Below are 20,266 nucleotides of genomic sequence, written 5' to 3'. Positions count from 1 at the left end.
AGAAACCCATGGCATCCTATCAACATGGACAAAGGACTGTACAAGCAATCTCCAATAATGAGACATTATGCATTACTATGAGACTTAAAAAACTCTAAAAATCCAAAATTGTTTACAGCGGCCTCCCACAGTGAACATCTGGAGAAAAATGAAATGACAAGAGCTGAAACCAGGTGACTAACACTGAATGTAATGCTGCAGACTCCCTTCGCCGGGACAGGAAGGGCCCTGTCTGGTTCCAGAGAACTTGAGAGGGCAACTCTTCTTTTTCTCACCTCAAACTTGGACCAACTTCTGAGGACACAACCACAAACTCATCGTCCACAACACCACCGAGTACCCCAAGCAAGTGAACTCAAACCACCACAACATTCCTAACGCTCACTCTTCTATGTTCAGATAATGTAAAAACTGTCTAAGAGATACTGCACTTTCTTTGGTATATTTTCCTAACTGATTAATCGCTAACCTTGGTTTAGTAAAACTACAAAAGAGGACAACAGTATTATATCCTTTTATTAATCATGCATTTGAGTGTTTGCTTGTCTTAAATCAAGTTTTGATGGTTTAAATGACTCAAATATTTTCATAGAAAAATCTTCTCATTATTCAGTATAACTTTTTAAAAAATCTAATCTTCACAATGACCAAGACCTATTTCAAATTTTCCAAAAGGAACAACATTTTAGGGATATCTCAAAATTTAAATTTAAGCTGCACCAATACCAATAGAATCTCATAATAAGAAAAAAGTATTAACTGGGTTCAACCATCTGGATTACTATGTTATTATTTTAATAAAACTGTTGTGATAGAACAAATGAAAGGCTCTAGGCAGTCCTATGACATATACAATAACCAACTGTACTGATACCCAATGGCTTTGACTTGACTCACCATATACGCAATTCTAATAACGGCTCCAGTCTCTGGAGACAACAACGTCCACAGTGTTGGTATAAAAACTGTACAAACGCTAGTATCGAAGGAGACCTCTTTGGAAACAAAGTACTAAACTAGAAGGTTTAGAACAAGTCCACTAAAACTAATATCTAAAACATGTATCTTTGAGCCGGGCGGCGGTGGCACACGCCTTTAATCCCAGCACTTGAGAGGCAGAACCAGGCGGATCTCTGTGAGTTCAAGACCAGCCTGATCTACAGAGCGAGATCCAGGACAGGCACCAAAACTACAGAGAAACCCTGTCTCAAAAAAAAAACAAAACCAAAACAAACAAACAAAAATATATCTTTAAAAGGGCTCATATTTAAATACATAAAATTATTCTTTCAAAAACAAGAAACTTATATAAGAGATCATACCTTAAAACCTGTGTTTCGCTGGGCGGTGGTGGCGCACGCCTTTAATCCCAGCACTCGGGAGGCAGAGCCAGGCGGATCTCTGTGAGTTCGAGGCCAGCCTGGGCTACCAAGTGAGTTCCAGGAAAGGCGCAAAGCTACACAGAGAAACCCTGTCTCGAAAAACCAAAAAAAAAAAAAAAAAAAAAAAAAAAACCTGTGTTTCCTGATTAAATGACTTTTCAGAGCTTTCCATAGTACAAGCCAAGATTGTAAAAATATATTGCCCCTTGACATTCAGAGAACATTGCAGAAAAGGGGGTGGGGAAAAACGTAAGAGCTGGAGGATGCAGAGGAGTGTTGCCCAATGCTGCCTCCTGGACATGACATGGCCACTGGGCTCAGGAGCTCACAGCAGTGGTTACCTATATTAAGACCTGCTCACAAGGCCCCACCTCTAGTTCAGAAGCTACTGGAAGTTGATGGTGGTGTAATTTTATCCTTGAAGGCATGGCACTGGCAGGTTGTCCAGAATCAGGCAGACAGCCTTACACCTTTAGGCACACAGGCAGCACTAAATGAACTCTCAGTGTTCATGGTTTGAAAAAGGACAGGAGGATGGGAGGAGGTGGGCAGAGTAGGAGCTGGGGTGGAGATGATTAAAACACATTTTATAAATGTATGACATTGTAAATAAATAAATAAAAATATTCTTAAAAATTACCAAATAATACTCCTATTCTGACAATGAATAGTAAATCAGTGGGTAAAATTATGAAATAACTTACTGGAGTTCCAGTTTCCTTTCTGATTGTAAAATAAGAAATAAGATTTTATCATGCCCACAAATGCTGATCTCTCACGGGTTTGGCCTCCAGCTTCTACCCCAGTCAGTAGTAACACTTGATACATATAGAAAGGATAATGTTGTTGGGAAGGAATTTTAAAATTATTATTATCTGATTTCTTCTGTAATGTAACAGTTACCCATTTACTTTCCCAGGCTTTCCAATATAATACCAAAATAATAGGACAAATAAAATATACCATAAATAACACCTCAGATGACATGGCCATTAAAGACCAATCCTAAAACAAAAACACCACGTAGGTCATAGCTACAAAAATCAAACTGGCCAAAAAAAACCCCAAACAACTAAAGTTAAAATAGTAATAAATTGTTTCGCATATCTCAAACATCAAACAAAATATTTCATAGAATATTAATGATTATAGGCACAGGGAAAACACAGTTTAAAAATCTTTTTTGAGTCAGGGATTTGGTTAAAAATGCCTATTACTGTCATAATTAGTCAACTTTATATCTAATCTATCTAAATATACATGTCAGATACAGAGGGCAAAAAAGAAAAAAGGCAGGGCGGTGGTGACGCACACGCCTCTAATACCAGCGCTGGGGGGTGGGGGCCAAGAGACAGGCAGAACTCTTAGTTTGAGGCCAGCCTGGTCTACAGAGTGAACTGCTGTCTCAAAAACCTAAAAAAAAAAAAAAAAAAAAAAAAGGAAAAAAAAATCTGACTTAATCCTGACAGCTAACAATGTTATATGACGTGGGGGCTCCTTCCTTAGTGATTCTAACAATCCCTCTCCTGTAAACTGCTTTCCTGCCTACTCAGTTTCACCTTTATTAGATGCTAGAAATGAGCCTTCTTGGCATCATGAGACATAAAACACCCTCCAGCCTCGACATGTACAAAATGTAGTCCATGCCAAGAAGGAGAACTGTGAATGGAAGCTCTCAGAAAAATGCCACGCCTATGTGAAAGGTTCAACCAGGTTACTGATTAGGACTTCACGGTTGTGGAAAACTGGAATTTTGCACGTCCAGAGCCAAGTGATCTCAGGATATCGTTATTCCTTGTTTCTGCATCTGCTGTATCTTTTCAATCATCAGATAAAACTTCTAGAATGTATTAACAGACCTCTAGCTTCCTTCCATCAACCTAAAGGCTAAGAATGTGCTCAGATAATGTATTAAATCTATAGCAGAGCTGCCCATCTGTCCATGCCATCATCACATACCACCACCCAGCTCTGCTATCAGCTGTCTGTCTACCTGATGTTTCTGCCCGTGTATTTGGGGGACACCTTGATACATGGCTTTTGTTTGTTCTGTGACTACAAGTTGGTTGTAACTGCTCTCACAACGGAACTAGCTATTAGGGGCAACCTGAACAAAATTTCTTCATCTAGGGACAAGAGCCGTGTCCTGCATTGGCAGAGGTAAAACTCTGTTTAAAATGGAGGGAGGGCTGCCAGTGCTGAAGGGACCAGGAGGAGCTTGAGAAGAGCTGTGATAATGTGCGTGTACTACAAGAAGCTTAAGAGAACCAGTCCTTTTCACAGCTACCAAGGGAACTCAGGTGCGCAGACTCAGGGAGGGATCAGGAGCCTGCAGGGAAAGTCTCAGGACAGGAACCTTAGCCATGGCTTCAAGAACGAGCAAGGCACCGCTCTTTAAATCCAGTTTCCCTTCACTGTATCTACCGTAGCAGGCAGCTGTGTGGCTGAGGCAACATAATAAAGAAGCACACTGCAGAGCAAAATGTTTACACGGCTTTCTCACGGGGAGGGGGACTAGCTCTTATCTCCTTTTCACTTTTGCCAGGCAAAGCGTCCATCTTCAATAAATGCCTGTAAAAAACAGGTGAGTGTTAAAATGAAAACAGACAATGGGAAGGAGCAGGAAGGGAAGCACCTATCAGGTAGTATTTAACGACAGCACAGTAAAGGTCAATTCCACGCCAGCCGGGCGGAGGGTCAGAGCAGGTTTACAGGTTTAGAGCAGCTCCTTCCGGAACCGGACTGGGAAGAAGATGCCCAATTACAAAGCAAGCAGCCGGGCAGGCTGGCTGAAGCAGTCGGGGTTGTACCACCTCCAGCATCAACTTTCCAATAGCACACAGTTTCATTAAAACCCTTCCTGCCAGCACTCAGGAGGCAGAGGCAGGCAGATCTCTGTGAGTTCAAGGCCAGCAGCCTGGTCTACAGAGCGAGATCCAGGACAGGCACCCAAACTACACAGAGAAATGCTGTCTCGGAAAACAAAACAAAAACAAACAAACAAACACACAAACAAACAAAAAACCCTTCCTGCCTGGGTTAATGGTCACAACCAGTGTGAGGTACTAAGAGCGTTCACTTCACCAGGGATGACAGTGCCTGGCCAGAGACATGCTCCTGAGGACAGCAGTGGGGAGCACCTGGGAGACGCCATGCATTGAGTTAGGGTTAGGGCAATGCATGGGGACCAGACACTGGCAGCTAAGGAGAGAGCACAGTAAGCTGGGGTGTTATGCTGGAGAGCGGCAGCCACACACTTGGCCTCCTGTATGGAGCAAATGCTCAGGGGCTTGTTAACTGATGCCCAACTGACAATGACAGGGGCTTACTGTGAAGAAAGAGCTGTGGAAAAACTGTGGGTTTATAGACTACCTACATTTTCCAACATATTTTCTATAAACACTCCAAGAAAGTAATTTTAAAATCAACAACTTAATAAGGGTATTAAAAGGGGAAAACATCTTTGTAATCACCTTGGTTTCTTCATCAATTATCTTAGGAATAATTACCTACCTATTTTGACTCTCCCCCTTTCAGGACCTTCTCCCATTACTAGGATATTTGCTGGTTTCTAGAAATAAAAATAGAGCATTCAAATTACTACATTTATTCTTTTGACATGCTCCAAAATGGAAATTTTCTCTTATGAAAATATAATTGATGTATTTTCATTCGTCTAAACTAATTAAAGATTAAGCACCTTTTCCAGTTAAAGCATTTGATATTCTTGAAGTTAGCACGACATTCATATAAACACCTTTGCCAGGAAAACATACCTATTTTCAAAATTGTGCCATATAAATAATTATTACAAAGTAATTAAACCTATCATTTCTATTTGTCCCACAATAAAACCTGCACAAATTAAATACACTTATTTTTAATGTACAAATTTCAAAACACAATATAACGACTCTCACTTAAGTAAATCAAATGAGTACTCCTTACTGAGTATTTCTGGACTACTATTAGGAAAGCATCACTAACATACAGACAGGCTCCATTAGAGTTCACATCAGCCATAATAAAACACAAGGAAGAAACTTCAAATACAATTTCAAAGTGTAGGACAATAAAAACCAAAGCCCACTCAGGCTGCAGCGGTGCACACCTTTAATCCCAGCACTCAGGTGTAAGAGGCAGGGGGAATCTCTGTGAGTTCCAGGCCAGCCTGGTCTACAGAGCTAGTTCCAGGACAGCCAGAGCTACATAGTGAGATCCTGTCTCAAAAAAAAAAAAACCAAAACAAACAAAAAACCCAAAGGCAATACAAAGCTCTACATCGAAAGAATAAACCACAGACATTCAAGCCACTCACATGGTCCTCACCTGCAAATGTGTGGAAACAAACTGTGGCAACGTACGGGGGGAAAGTGAGCCAAACTCCTCTGAAAACTCGGGGAGAGAAAATGTATGTACTGAGAATGTATTGCACTCATTTATTTAATGAATAGATAGATGGGGAGACAGGGCGAGTTTTCAGTTCTCTTTTGAGACAATCTCTCTTGCTCTCTCTAAGATCCTTTCCATGTTGCTGATTTTTGTTTTAAGAAAGCTCGTCAATGAAAACAACAAGCACACACACAAATATTGCAAAGGAAGTGACTAGCAATGTTACTAAGGGCAATGCCTACGGGGTGAGGGCAGGGATAGTCTGTTAGCCAGATCCTGGGACAATTACCAGGAGGAGAGAAAGCAGGGAAGAGGAGCAGGGCTGGGCAAAGTGTGCCTGGGAGACAGGAAGAGCTCTGATTGACAGGAGGGAGAAGGCTCCTGCTGAGTAGTCTCAAATGCCAGTGAAGTCATCTTCAGGCAGGCAGCCGGCCACAGCAGCAGAGACCAGAACTGATGTGACGATAAGAAGCATGGGGGAGGGGTGGGCTTGAGTAACATTTTAGAGAAACAAGTTCATAGGACTTTGTGACTGAAAGCAAAAGGGAAAAAATGAACAAAAACCGGAACAGAGATCACACCAAGAGCTGGGCTTCATGTGACACAAGAATGACTGTGCCTTTTGTGGGACTTGAAAACTATGAGAGGAAGGGGCTCAGGACAGTGGTAATCCAGCAGGAGATGGATATCATGAGATGCCTAAGCCACACTAGTCAAGAAAGTGGGACAGGACGATTGCGACTAAAAGTCATTGTCAGAGGAGCATGACAACTAAAATCAGGTCACTAGGCAGAATGGGGAAAACAGCATCAGGGGAAAACCAAACCTTCAAAATTCAAGTTTGGTAACTACCAATGGATATAAAGCTGATTACAAAATGTTACACTGTAGACTTTCAAGAAACAAAAGGCAATATATGACGACCTGGATTTCAAGGAGAGAGTTTTAGAACAGAGTATTAGGAAAGTCTGGCAGGCAGGGGTGACACACACCTTTAATCCCAGCACTCAGGTGCAGAGTGTCAGGCAGATCTCTGAGTTTGAGGCCAGACTGGTCTACAGAGTGAGTTCCAGGCCAGCCAGGGCTACACAGAGAAAGCCTGCCTCGAAAACAAACCAAAACAAAGAAAGTGGAAGGAATAATAATTCTTTCCCGTGAACATCAGGATAGTCTTTAGGAAGGCGACTTTAGTACAGATGCATAAACTCAAACAAGAGGAACGGCTTTTCAGGCTCGTGGGACCCTACACAGACACATTCCCATGACAGGGACATGGCCTGGAGAGATGACTCGGCAGTGAAGAGTGCTTGATGCTCTTCCGGGAGACTGGAGAGTTCAGTTCCCAGCACCCACGTCAGCCGACCTGCAACCAGCTCCAGGGAATCTGACGTCCACTTGTGGCCTCCAAAGACACATGCAAAGGTATATCATGAGAGTGCACGCATGTGTAGAAGCACATGTGCACATATACACAAATAATTTTAGGGTCAGTTATGAAAATATAAGACAAAATCAACACATATTTGAAAATTTAAAAATATTTCTAAAGCAATCAGAGCAAGAGGAGAAACGACACAAAAATGAAAAACACTCAAGACCAAAATATTTTAAATACATCTTGCCAACACTTGTGGAAGGCAGCTAATAAAGCACTTACAAGCCGGGCGGTGGTGGCGCACGCCTTTAATCCCAGCACTCGGGAGGCAGAGCCAGGCGGATCTCTGTGAGTTCGAGGCCAGCCTGGGCTACCAAGTGAGTCCCAGGAAAGGCGCAAAGCTACACAGAGAAACCCTGTCTCGAAAAAAATAAAAAAAATAAAAAATAAAGCACTTATAAGGGAAGTTTATGGCTTTGAATGTTATGGCAGGAAAAAAGCCTATGTATAAGAAAGTGTGTGCCTGAAGTGTTTAAGAAAGGTGGGCTGGAGAGATGGCTCAGAGGTTAAGAACACTGGCTGTTCTTTCAGAGGTCCTGAGTTCAATTCCCAGCAACCACATGGTGGCTCACAACCATCTGTAATGAGATCTGGCTCCCTATTCTGTCCTGCAGAGATACATGCAAACAGAATAAATAAATAAATAAATCTTAAAAAAAAGATATTTAAAAAAAAAAGATGGGAAAACCCACCCTGGGAAAACCCACCCTGGATGTGGTCTTCAGCATTCCGTGAGCTGAGGTCCCGGGCTGAATAAAGAGATGAGCACAAAAAAAAAAAAAAAAAAAAAAAAAAAAAGAAAGGCAGTAGGTCAACAGAATAGCCAAGCAAGAGAACAAACCAAACAAACACTATGTACTATTAAAAAGATCCTGCAGAAACAGGAACCAGCAGGGAATTATGAATCTTTGAGACAACTGGAGTAAGAACACAGGAGGCAAAGATAAGAAGAGGTCCGGTGATACCAGGAAAACAAAGAATCCCAGGAAGAACTGCACACCTTTTATGCTATGTATACAACAAGGTAGATAAAGTCAAGAAACGAGCTGGACATAGGGGTGTATGTCTGTAATTGCAGAAGTCAGGGAGAGGAGCACACATCTGAGGGCAGCTAGGCTATCCAGTGACAGTCTGTGCGTGGACGAAGGGCAAGAGAAGAGAGGGACGGGGAGGCTGGCTGGTAAAAGAATCAAGTCACCTAGGCTACACATCACTCAATGTGTTCCATGTCAGTGATACGGCAAGACTCTACCAAAACAACAGGGCTTATTTAGCAAGTTCAGGGACTTAGGTTTAATCTCCAGCACCTCAGAATTAAATAAATAAGAACAAAGAGCTAAGAATAGCCAAGACATTGCATGCATGCATACATACATACATACATACATACATATATATATATATATATGAATGAAAACCAAAAGTTTGAATAAAAGTACAAAAATAACTTTTCTTTCTTAAGATAGGAACTCAACTACAGAGCCCAACTGGCCTGTAACTCATATAACTCAAGCTGGTTTCAAATTCAAAATCTTTCTGCCTCAGCCTCCTCAGTACTGGGATTAGAGGGGTACACCATGACATCCTGGTAGGCGGCTTCTTCTTCTTCTTCTTCTTCTTCTTCTTCTTCTTCTTCTTCTTCTTCTTCTTCTTTTCTTCTCCTCCTCCTCCTCCTCCTCCTCCTCCTCCTCCTCCTCCTCCTCCAAGATTGACTTTACTTTTAACTGTATATATGTCAGTGCACATGATACAGTGTCCACAGAAGCAAGAAGGTATCAGATCCTGAGGTGAAGGAAGTTCTAGGGAGCCGTGAGCCACCCAATGTGGGTGCTGGGAACCAAACTCAGGTTCTCCATAAGAACAGTAATGGCTAACCACTGAGCAATCTCTCCATCCTCAAATTCCTTTACAAAGATATTCAAATTTTTGAGCATAAAAGACAGATAAATTTTGCTACATTAAAATAATTTCAAATCATCAAAACACAAAGAAAATGAAATCCATAGCACAAACAGGAGCAATATTTACAAGACAAAAGAAAGACCTTCTACAAGTCAAAATAAAAAACCAATCATGCCGGGCGGTGGTGGCGCACGCCTTTAATCCCAGCACTCGGGAGGCAGAGCCAGGTGGATCTCTGTGAGTTCGAGGCCAGCCTGGGCTACCAAGTGAGTTCCAGGAAAAGGCGCAAAGCTACACAGAGAAACCCTGTCTCGAAAAACCAAAAAAAAAAAAAAAAAAAAAAAAAAACCAATCATATAGAAAATTAGGAAAAAATATTCAGAAATTTAACTACAGCAAAAATATTTTTTAATCAAAACCTTATGTAAAGGTGTTCATTCTAATTCAGTAATGATAAAAATGCAAAGTAAGAGCAATGAGATGGCATCTTAACTTACCAGACTGGTCAAAAAATCGAGGCCTGAACAACAGAAGTACGGCAGTGCTAACTCCAGACATTCTCGTGGGTGAGTACACTGGTACAATCTGTTTGCAAAAGAATTTTGGCTCGGGAGGCAGAGCCAGGTGGATCTCTGTGAGTTCTAGGACAGCCTGGTCTATAAAGCGAGATCCAGGACAGGCACCAAAACACCACAGAGAAACCCTTTCCTGAAACTGCCCCCCCCAAAAAAACCAAAGTGAATAACTGAATTACTTTGAATCAGTAATTTCACTTTTACACAATACCAGAGAATGTCTGTAATAGGAGTTCATAATTTTAAGAAAATTACTGACCTACAAATAGCTACCAATGCATGGTTAATCTTGGAAGTATTATACTGCACGAAAAAAGAAAGTTCGAAAAGATATCTGTAACAGAACATCATTTCCATAGAGCTTAATCTCAAGCAGACCTAAATATAGTATTTAGGGACACACACAGGGAGACAAAGCTATTTTCAAACTGAAGAGAATAAGAGTTTCAAAACCTAGTCACCATCTGTTACCTCCTCTCAGGAGGAGGAAGAGGCCAGACAGGGAGAGAAGAGCAAGCATGCAGCTGCTGATGGCCTACCTGGGAGGTGGCAGGTTCTCCACAGTTCACGGCGGCGGCCTTTTTATGCCTTTGGCATACAGAAAAACTGCAAGTGTTTTTACATGTGCATAGTAAGATGATGGGAGCAACCAAAAATAAAACAAGGAACGGGACGGGAAGGTGTGGTCTTTGACCGCTACAGAGAAACTTCTTTGAGGAGCTAACGCCTGGAATAAGGTCTGAAGGGAGCGCAGCAGGGAGGAGCGTGCCTCCTGGGTGTTTGGGGAAACGTCATCTAGGGAGAGACGGGCACCCTGAATAGGAGGCAAGCATGTTCCTGGTGAACTGCAGGAGGTGAAGAACCACGGTGGTTACAAGGGCAGAACACGATGATGACTGTAAGAGGGAAGCAAGGAAGGACTTCCTTTCTGGTTCCAGTGGTTCTGCTTTTAGCAAGAGCCCTGGGAGGAACCCGGACAGGGTAGGCTCTGGAGTGTGGGTCTGACAGCTGTTAAGGGTTGCCACAAGAGGAGCAGGTGGGTAAGGTTAGAGAGGTAAGGAGGGAGGAAGAGGAGGCCTGAGACCAAGGTCAGAGGGAGAAAGGGCGAGTGTCTGGACAGCCCAGGGTCCCTGTAAGTGGATGTCAGCTGTAAACAATGAAATCTGAGGAGAGGTGACCAAAATGGATGATTAGGTCATTGGTAGCCCAATAAAAATAATTTTTGTTCAATTACAGAATCCAGATAGACTAAATGAAACTCAAGTTTGTGTAAAGAAGGCAGAGACAAATTCAGAGTAAGAATGATTATTTCTGATAGGTCACAAGTTTTAAGTTGTAAGATTATCATATTGGATAAGCCATTCTCCTATAGTATTTGTAATTCCTAAAGTTTGGGCTTTTAAAGCACTTTACAATTCTAAGATATACACACAATGAAGTCTGTGACATGGGAACAACAAATAGTTTCATAAAAGAAATACAATGCAAGAACAGGAAACAGGTTGACATTATTTAACGCTATTAGAAATCCTTGTGATCACATTATGCTGAAAAACAATGTTGGCCCCACAAGGAGATTCGACTCCAGAGAGGAGCACACTGCGAGCCTACGACAGAAGCTCTAAGTGTGGGGTCCCCGCTGCTGGAAGGAAGGCAGGGACAATCGCAGCCTACCCTGCGCTCAAGATCTAGAATTACCCAGGTTTTCCAAAGTGCATCCCTAAAGTGCGGTTACCTGTCCCCTTCCTAACAAGTAAAAACATGATATGGCCACAAGATACATATGTTTTTAAAAAAATCACAAGATAAACTATGATCCACCATTAAATATGTTCAACTCTTCAGAGGATTTTCTCACACGTTTTTCTTTAATAGAAATAATCAAGAGTGTCCAGGGCTATAAAGAAGGTCTTACAACAACTCTACCCAATTCTCAAGAAGACTAACTTCAATAATTAGTATCAGTGAAAGTATGCATGTGGGAGCGGGGCGGGGGGTTGAGGGGGGGGAGGAACTGTGTACTTCAACACCCATACCCCTCCTACACAAACCTAAACAGATAAAAAGAAGCACACCAAAATTGTCCTGACCCACTTACACCCCAATTAGCACAGACCACGCTTCACCAAAACTCTTGTTCTTACTGTGAACACAAAATGCCAGCTGTGAAGAAAGTGATACTGCTGGGTTTGCACACTTTAGTTGCCATAGAAACAGCAGAAATGGCAGAAGCCGGATGCCTCACATTGAAGTTATCAGCAATAAAATCAAACAGACAAAAATCAATGCTACAGGGTTTGTTTTAGTTAAATTCTATTGTAAAGGCAAGTCACAAAAATGTGCAATAGGAACAGGATTATACAGAGGCTATTCCTTAAACGTCTGTATTTCCACGAATTTAGTAATTCTTAAACCTACACTTAAGATCCTTTCCATGTACTCCCAATCTGCTTTTCCTTTTTACAGGATCACTTATTTCACAGGGTTAAATTTACTTCAGTTAATTGGTGTCTCATAAATAGAACAGCATAGAGATCCACAACCATCCCAGTACATCTGCTTTGCACTCCCACTTCAGCATATCGGGCAATCTCACTCTGACTCTTAACAGCACCAAAGACAGAAAAACACAAACACAACTAGCCAGTCTTAAATAACAGGAACAAGGCAAGCGGAGTTGAAATTGGGCTAGTTTCTACAACAATGGACAATGCTGGCCTGATATTAGTGACTCCAACTATGCTTTCATTTCCATACAGTGTAGTACAATTCCCTTCCCATTTGATACACAAGTACAATCCCAGGAAATTGGTTTCTGCACACTGTTCTTCATTGTTCCCCTGAACAAACGAGATTCTGTGCTGTAGAACACATAACTACCAAGGAGGAAGCATGGTGCTTTCTTTTCTTCAACACACACAGTAGTCATCGGCAGACCTTAGTCCACCATAATTATCTAAACCTTAAAACAACCTCACTAACTGGACAGTTGAGCATTTAAAAATATGCAAGACATAGTGACTCACGCCAGTAATCCCAGCGTTTGGGAAATGGAGGGAAGAGGATCAGATTTCAAAGTCTTCCTTGGTTCAAGACCAGCCCGGGAAAGGAGAGCTAGTCTCAAAAAAAAAAAAAAGGGGGGGGGGGAGCAGGGCATGGCAGAGCATACCTTTAACATCAGCACTTGGGAAGCAAAGGCAGGTGTAATTATGAGTTCCAGGACAGCTCAGGCTACCTCAAGACAAAGCCAACCAACCAACCAGAGGGAGAGGAGTAGGGCAGAGGATGGAAAAGAGAGGTGGGTGAGAAATGCTGAGAAACTGGTCAATGCAGCTGGTTTCCAGACATTACAGATGTGCGCCCTAGCACTCTCATGTCTACTGGAAGCCTCCATATACTAACTGGCTAGGGAACAAATACACAAATGAACTTAACCAACAATGGCTAGCACTCACAATCCACACAGTTATGGGGTTAGGCTAAGTGTCTTTTGACAGGTGATGTCCCAATTTTAAAAGAAGTATCAGGAAATGAGTGAACACCCTAAAACATATCAAGTTTATTTATGAATATGTTTTTAAAAACTAGGATTTTATTCCAGGGTTCCAAAAATCATATGTACACTAATGACCCCCAAATCAAGATTGCTGGGTCTCTAATCTTCCATGTATCTTAGAAATATGTCAACTGTAGGTAAATCATTTCCACAAGTATCACAAGCTCCATTCATCCTGATGAAGTTTTCCTTCTCCCTAACAAAACTGTCTTCTCTGGTATTCTCTCCTTGGTCAACAGAAGCAAAAGCCTGCCCTCGGTTCTGTCCATTAGGCTGTAAACCTGGTCTTGCTCTCAGCTCTCCCTCAGGCCCTAAACATTTACTACAGCCCCCTCCTCCTCCTCATTCTGATTGGCTCACTGCCTCAGACCTTCCTGCTCTCTCACAGCTGACTATGTCTCCTCCGAGGCCCTAAACAGATTCTCTAAGTGTGAGCAGGCTCTCTTAAGAACCTATCCAGCTCTGCCCGGCGGTGGCGCACACCTTTAATCCCAGCACTCGGGAGGCAGAGCCAGGAGGAGCTCTGTGAGTTCGAGGCCTGCCTGGTCTACAGAGGGAGTTCCAGGACAGCTACCAAAACCACACAGAGAAACCCTGTCTCGAAAAGCAAAACAAAACAACAACAAACCCACAACCCACCCACTTAGGAAAGCCCACACTTAACCAGAACAACCAGCATCCTCCGTCGCTGGTCCTCCCTGCTGCTCTGCCTTCTCTTTGTTCCAGTGACACCACCCAGCGGTGTCCAGGTGGCCATTGCTCAGTCTACGATCTTATTCACGCCATTTCTTCTGCCTGGAATGCTCCCAGACCCATGGCCTTCACCGTATTAAGGTCTACTTATTTTTAGTGGTCTAAGGCCCTCATCCCAACTAGGTAGGTTCTAATTCCGTGTTCTCAGCATTTTATACTTGAGTGTCCATGTTCGTGCCCCCTGCAAACTCTATCTGTCTGTCTCTGGGTGAGCACATGTGAGTATGTGTGAAAACATGCATGCTATTGGAATGAGAGCATTGCTGCTCATGGTTAGGTAAGCGTTCTACCAGTGAACTACAACCTTAGCCTGGCAGCTTCTTTAAAAGCATCTCTGTTTTATGACTACCTGTATATGAATTTCCCCCGCAATGGACCCATTGAGGGAAGAGGTTGTATTTTATTAACTTTCATATTCCCAAGTGCTCAATATAGTGTCTAGTACATATTAGGAAGTCAAAGTAAGTTTACAAAGCAAGTTCTAAGTCTGTAAACAAGCACTTCCTCCATAGAAACCCAAGGATAAAAATATTCAGAATTTTTGTTTGTTTTGGTTTTTGGAGACAGGGTAGCTCTGGCTGTCCTAGAACTCCCTCTGTAGACCAGGCTAGCCTCAAACTCACAGAGATCTATCTGTCTGCCTCTGCCTCCTGAGTGCTGGAATTAAAGGTGTACGCCACTACTGCCTGGCCAAAAAAAAAGAGTACAATTTTAAATGACAGTTCTATTCAGTAATGCCATTACTTTCATACTTTAGGTACACTGTAGGCTAAAAAGCCTTCTCTATTTAGAGAACCTAGTCACTATTTAAAATGTTATCTGTAACTGAGAAAGTCTTCACAATAAAGTTTCATGTTTGTAAGCTATTTGTAAATTAGAAGCAACCTGTAATACCTAGTACATGATTAGTTTGGTTTTACTGTAAGCCAGGCTGGTAGTATCTGCAATATAACAGTTATGTTAATCCAACTCTGGTACTCACAGTAAACAATGCCTGCCAGCCTAGCACTGCCAACAGTTAACAATGCACTCCTTTGTCTGCTTTTAGAAGTGTTTATAGGCCTGAACAGCAAAGATAAGGCTTTCTTTTCCCTAACAAGAACCAATAAAAAGCAGCCATTATGAAAAGCTCCATGCAAAACAAACACATGTATCTGGAGGGCTGTTTACCTAACTCCTTCAAGGTCAAAAGGAGGAACTAATGGCACTGACTTCACATTGCTGGCAGCAGCAGGAACAGCAGTGCACAGGTGTCAGATTCAGCGTTGAGAAGTACACCTCACAGAGGCCACAGGCACAAGACGTAGTTTTCTATACATCGACGACACTCATCCAAACAAAACGAACTTAATTCAACAGCGTCCCTGAATGGGTTTTCAGTTTTAGGTATGGCCTTCCAAGTCCAAAGGCTCCCATCCGCAGCCCTCCATTCTTCCGGTTCTATTTAAATTTTTAGGTGCGTTTATGTTCACTCTTATACTGTGAAAGGAAGAGCATCAGGGAAAAAAAATGATCAAACTGAGCTCTCTTGCTCTACGGATGAAGAATCTGAGGCCCGGAGTGAAGAAACTAACTTCCTCCAACTGCACTCTCACAGAAAGTGGCAGGCCCAAGTGAGAAGGCAAAGCTCCCAAAGATCCACCGCAGGCCACAGCTGTGAAAGCAGGAGCGCCTGGAGAACTTATGGTATACTGATTTCGGCCCCTCACCTCTGGAAGTGTGCTCAGAGGAAGGGATGTCCCACAAAATAACCACCTTATGTAACCTGGTGAAAAGAAAACACCAGTCCTTACATCCTCAAGATGAGACCTGGGGTAATGCCATGGTGGGGACTGCCTGGATAACCTTTTATCACAAATTCAATTTGTAATTCAAAAGAAGGATATATCATTATATATAATAATAAAAACAATTTAATAAGATAACAAGACTGAATGGATTTTTCAGTCTTAACTACAGCTCTCAAAGTCCTAACGCTCCTGTCTGTGGCCTTTGGTTTTGACTGATTTATAATTATTTTTATTTTTGTGTCTGTATGTGTCTTTGTGTGTGTGCATGTACACATGCATTCTACCTGGAGAAATCCCCCGCCCCCATCTTAGGTAGGGTTTCTATGGCCTTAATAAAACACCATGGCTAACGACTTAGGGAAGAGGGTTTATTTCATCTTGTACCTCTCAGGCTCCATCACTGAGGGAAGTCAGGGCCGTAACTCAAAGCGGGAACTTGGAGGTAAGAACTGGAGCAGAGGCGATGGAAGAGCATTTCTTACAGGCTAGTTCTCTTCAGCCTGCTCAGCCTGCTTTCCTATGGCACCCAGGACCACCTGCCCAGCAGTGGCACTGTACTAGTTAAGAAAATGCCCAACAGACTTGCCTGCAGCACGGCCTTATGGAGGCATGTTCTCAGCTGAGGTCTCCTCCTTTCAGATGGCGGGAGCTGGTGTCAAGCTGACAGAACAAGTCAGTACCACATACCCGTTTCCCTTTCTTAGCTGGCTGGCTGACGCTGCCCCCCACCCCCCATTCTCCCTCATTCTCCCTCTTTTTGTGTGCTCTGTTTTTTTGAGACAGGGTTTCTCTGTGTAGACCAAGCTGTCCTGGGACTCGGAGCTCCACCTGCCTCTGCCTCCGGAGTGCTGGGGTGCCCAGCTCACTCTCACCCTTAATGAAGGCCCTCTCCAGGGACTGCTCCTTCCCTTCAAGGCCCACCATGTTGAGAAGTCCTTTCACACTAACAAACTGAATTCCTCAGGGATTAGAATAGGGGTCAGCCTCCTCTGCAGAGGGAGGCTGCAGCTCTTGTTTATTTATCAGACTGTGTTCTAGTTTTGTCTGCTGCTGTAACAAATGACCCCACAAAAGCAGCAGGAAAGAAAGGGTCTGTTTGTCTTTCTATTCTGGGTTCCAGCCCATCACCGTCAGGAGGATGGCGCAGGAACTCACTGCACAGCTAAGACCAGAGAGAAGAAAGCAGCCTTGACTGCGGGCTGCTTCATTAGCTTCCTTCACTCCTCTAAGTTCAGGGCCCTGACTCCTCTTACACTGTGTAAGTTAATGTGCAAAACCAACCATCAAGAGCAATTAAGTCCTACTCAGACAAATACTACCTGCTGCAGTAACTCTCCTTAAGTAGAAGTTTAGCTGAATGAATCAAATGAAAATAGAAAGTCATTTGACTAGCACAGCATTCTTGCCTCCAGAGCATCTCAATAATATCTCATTTAAGAGGGAAAACAAGCTATCCAAAGCACTTACATTATGACATTAGTTATCTAAGATTTTTTTTTAAACTTCATATTTTAAATGTTAAAGTCTTGGCAAAAATAATTGTACTATTTAAATATAAGCTACAGGAAACACAGGCTAAATTTTTAAATCTTTTTAAGAATCAGAAAGGATGATTCACACACTTCTACCTGGTCTCTGCTTTACGCAGACAGGCTAGAAAAAGCATCAGGATGAAGGAATTGTGTGAGGAAGGTACGCTTGGAGTGTTGATGCATGGACTGTCCAGAGGCACCTACTATCCAGAGGGCAACTGGGAGGAATTCAGAACCTTCAGTATGAAGGTAGGGAGTCAAGCATATAAGTTACGTGTAACTACATGTTACAGTGAAGGAAACAGAGGCTTAATGGCCATCTTAGAAACTTTTTATTTTAGTTTTTTTAAAAAGATCGATTTATTTTTATTTTATTTGTATGCATATGTTTGCCTATATGTGTACACCACATGTGTGTGGAGCCCAAGGTACCAGGAAGGGCATCAGATCTCCTGGAACTTGAGTTAAGAATGGTTGAGAGCAGCCATATGGGCACTCTGCAAGTGCAGCAAATACGCTTACCCACTGAGCCACCTCTCCAGCCCCTCCTTTGAACTTTTAAACAAATAAAATTCAACTCACTAACATGAAAACACAACTATTCAAAATGCAAGTTAACTTTTGGGGTGGGACTTCCACAAACACTCTCTAAAGAGAAGAGCTAGGCCAGGCCCGAGCTCATTCCCATCTTTACTCCATGAAGAACTAGTTCTTAGCATGGGCCAGTTCTGGGGTAGGAGAGTGAAAAGGACGGTCGAGCTGGTCGTCCAGCTTATGCCACTGACTCGGTAGCAATGCTCTGAAACTGAAGATCAAGAGATCCACGGAGCACCACATTAGCCAGCACACTTCTGTCTTTGCTGAGAAGAACGAGAAGTGTCATGTGCTTCGCAGAGATCCCATTCTAGTAACTTACAAGCAGACAACAGCCAGAGTCAGGACAGAATGAATGAGGTCTGAACCCTGCTCTAAGAAGTTCACACTGCAGGAAGACTACCAACTGCATGCTGGCATTCCTCCAAGTCCAGAGCAGCAACCCCAGAAACGTGAGTCATCCTGTAATTCATCATCTCACTCTGCGCTCCATCCTGCTGTAAAACTAAAATACAGCTTTCTCTCAAACTGTTTACAGGTCTCAAATATTTATAGACTTATGTCTCTCCTTCACTGTCTCTCAGCCAAGATAAATACTTTCAGCTCTTTCTCCTTTCCTTTTAAAGCCAATTCCTCAATTCAAATCACCTTTTCGGTGGCTTTAAAATTCTCTGCTTTTGTATTACATTCTAGGATCCAAATCACACAACTGAAATATTGTTCCAGACAGGAAAACAAACACAGAAAACAACAACAAATAAACCAATTACGTTACTCTCAATTTCCTTTGTCATATCATCAAGTTGCAAGTTTATATTTTTCTAATACTATACTTGTATGAGTTTTCCAGGTCTGTCATATGAAATAATCATTTAGAGACAATGAGTACACAGAAACAGTTGTGACTTAACAAATGGTGTAAAGAACAGGAAATAAAGCAGTTAAAAGCCTTCCAGCACCTCAAACAGTAGCCCTGTTCTTCAGCTCACTAAAAGAAATTCCAAACATCTCCATCTCCTTTTAATAATATATTCCTATTTTATATACTTTACATTTTTCTATTGACAACAATGTATATGTATAGGTTGAACATTCCATTCCTGAAAATACTTGGGCAAAAGCAAGACAGTACGGTACAGAGAGCTATCAAGATCCCAGTCAATGGGAGGGACAGGTAGACTGTCCCCGATTTCCTTAGTTACTTAGGAATGGCGGAAAGATACAGTAACTGTGTGGGAAGAATATAAACAAGCCTAAGAGGGTTCAGAACCTCTCTCAGAATATATGTAAACCCTATGCTCACCCTAGGAGAAAGGCTTTTGTAATCAGTGGGGAATCCACTCTTTGGCTCACAAAGATTCAGGACCTTAAAACAAACAAACCCACAAATGCTAGAACCTGATATTCAGGGCCTGCCTCAGTCAAGCTGCAATCCAAATCTTTTTGTCCTACTCTATACTAAACCCAGTTATTCCTATTTGAGCCAAGCACAACCTGTGTCCTTTCTGAGACAATACAAGGGCCTTCTCATCTTAGAATTTCGTTTGTTTGTTTTTTGAGACAGGGTTTCTCTGTGTAGTTTTGGAGCCCGTCCTGGATCTCACTCTGTAGCCCAGGCTGGCCTCGAACTCACAGAGATCTGCCTACCTCTGCCTCCAGAGTGCTGGGACTAAAGGCATGTGCTACCACCTCCCGGCTTTCATCTTAGAATTTTTTTTTTTTTTTTGGTTTTTCGAGACAGGGTTTCTCTGTGTAGCTTTGCGCCTTTCCTGGAACTCACTTGGTAGCCCAGGCTGGCCTCGAACTCACAGAGATCCGCCTGGCTCTGCCTCCCGAGTGCTGGGATTAAAGGCGTGCGCCACCACTGCCCGGCTCATCTTAGAATTTTTATAACCAACATTTCTTTGCTAACCAAATCTCTAAATTCCATATCAAGGTTCAACTGCTCCCTGAACTATCACCTTATTCCCCACCGAACTCAAATCGTAACTCCTCTGAGCTGGGATAAACAGCATTGCTTCTGCACCCCTGAAGGACCTCCAGTCTCATCCTCCCTAACCTGTAACTGTTGGTCTTATGTCATGTTGCTAATTGTAGCCTACAGCCTTCTTCAGAGGCTCTCTGATGCAGTCACAGCTGTATCATTCCCGTTTCCCCTTAGTTTACACAGACACAAAAATAATTCATTGAGAACAGTGTTTCAAATACTTGGTTACAAAAATGCAATAATCAACATTATGGAATTTCTACAACATTTATTGTATACAACAAGGATCATAAACCCTGTCCTCTCAGAAAGTTATAATCTGGGAGAAGATCTAAGACAGTGGCTCTCACCCTTCCTAATGCTGTGAC

At 42.5% G+C, this 20,266-nt stretch overlaps 1 protein-coding gene across 6 annotated transcripts in view; it reads right to left on the bottom strand.

The window, feature by feature from the left end:
* Cdk19 (cyclin dependent kinase 19) overlaps positions 1-20,266 on the bottom strand; it is a 128,718-nt gene that overhangs the window by 26,536 nt on the left and 81,916 nt on the right. For 5 of the 6 annotated variants that reach the window (XM_052751455.1, XM_052751453.1, XM_052751456.1 and 2 more), the window contains one exon: positions 4,896-4,953. The exons of the other annotated variant lie outside the window; for it this stretch is intronic. In XM_052751455.1, the coding sequence (XP_052607415.1) occupies positions 4,896-4,953 (58 nt within the window). The remainder of the gene's footprint in view (positions 1-4,895; positions 4,954-20,266) is intronic. 6 annotated transcript variants of the gene reach the window in all.

The sequence above is a fragment of the Peromyscus californicus genome, unplaced genomic scaffold (genome assembly GCF_007827085.1).
Source record: "Peromyscus californicus insignis strain IS unplaced genomic scaffold, ASM782708v3 Scaffold_22__1_contigs__length_63687245, whole genome shotgun sequence".
NCBI classification, from domain to species: Eukaryota; Metazoa; Chordata; class Mammalia; order Rodentia; family Cricetidae; genus Peromyscus; species Peromyscus californicus.
Note: the sequence above shows the minus strand (reverse complement) of the source record. Positions and strands in the feature narration are given on the sequence as shown.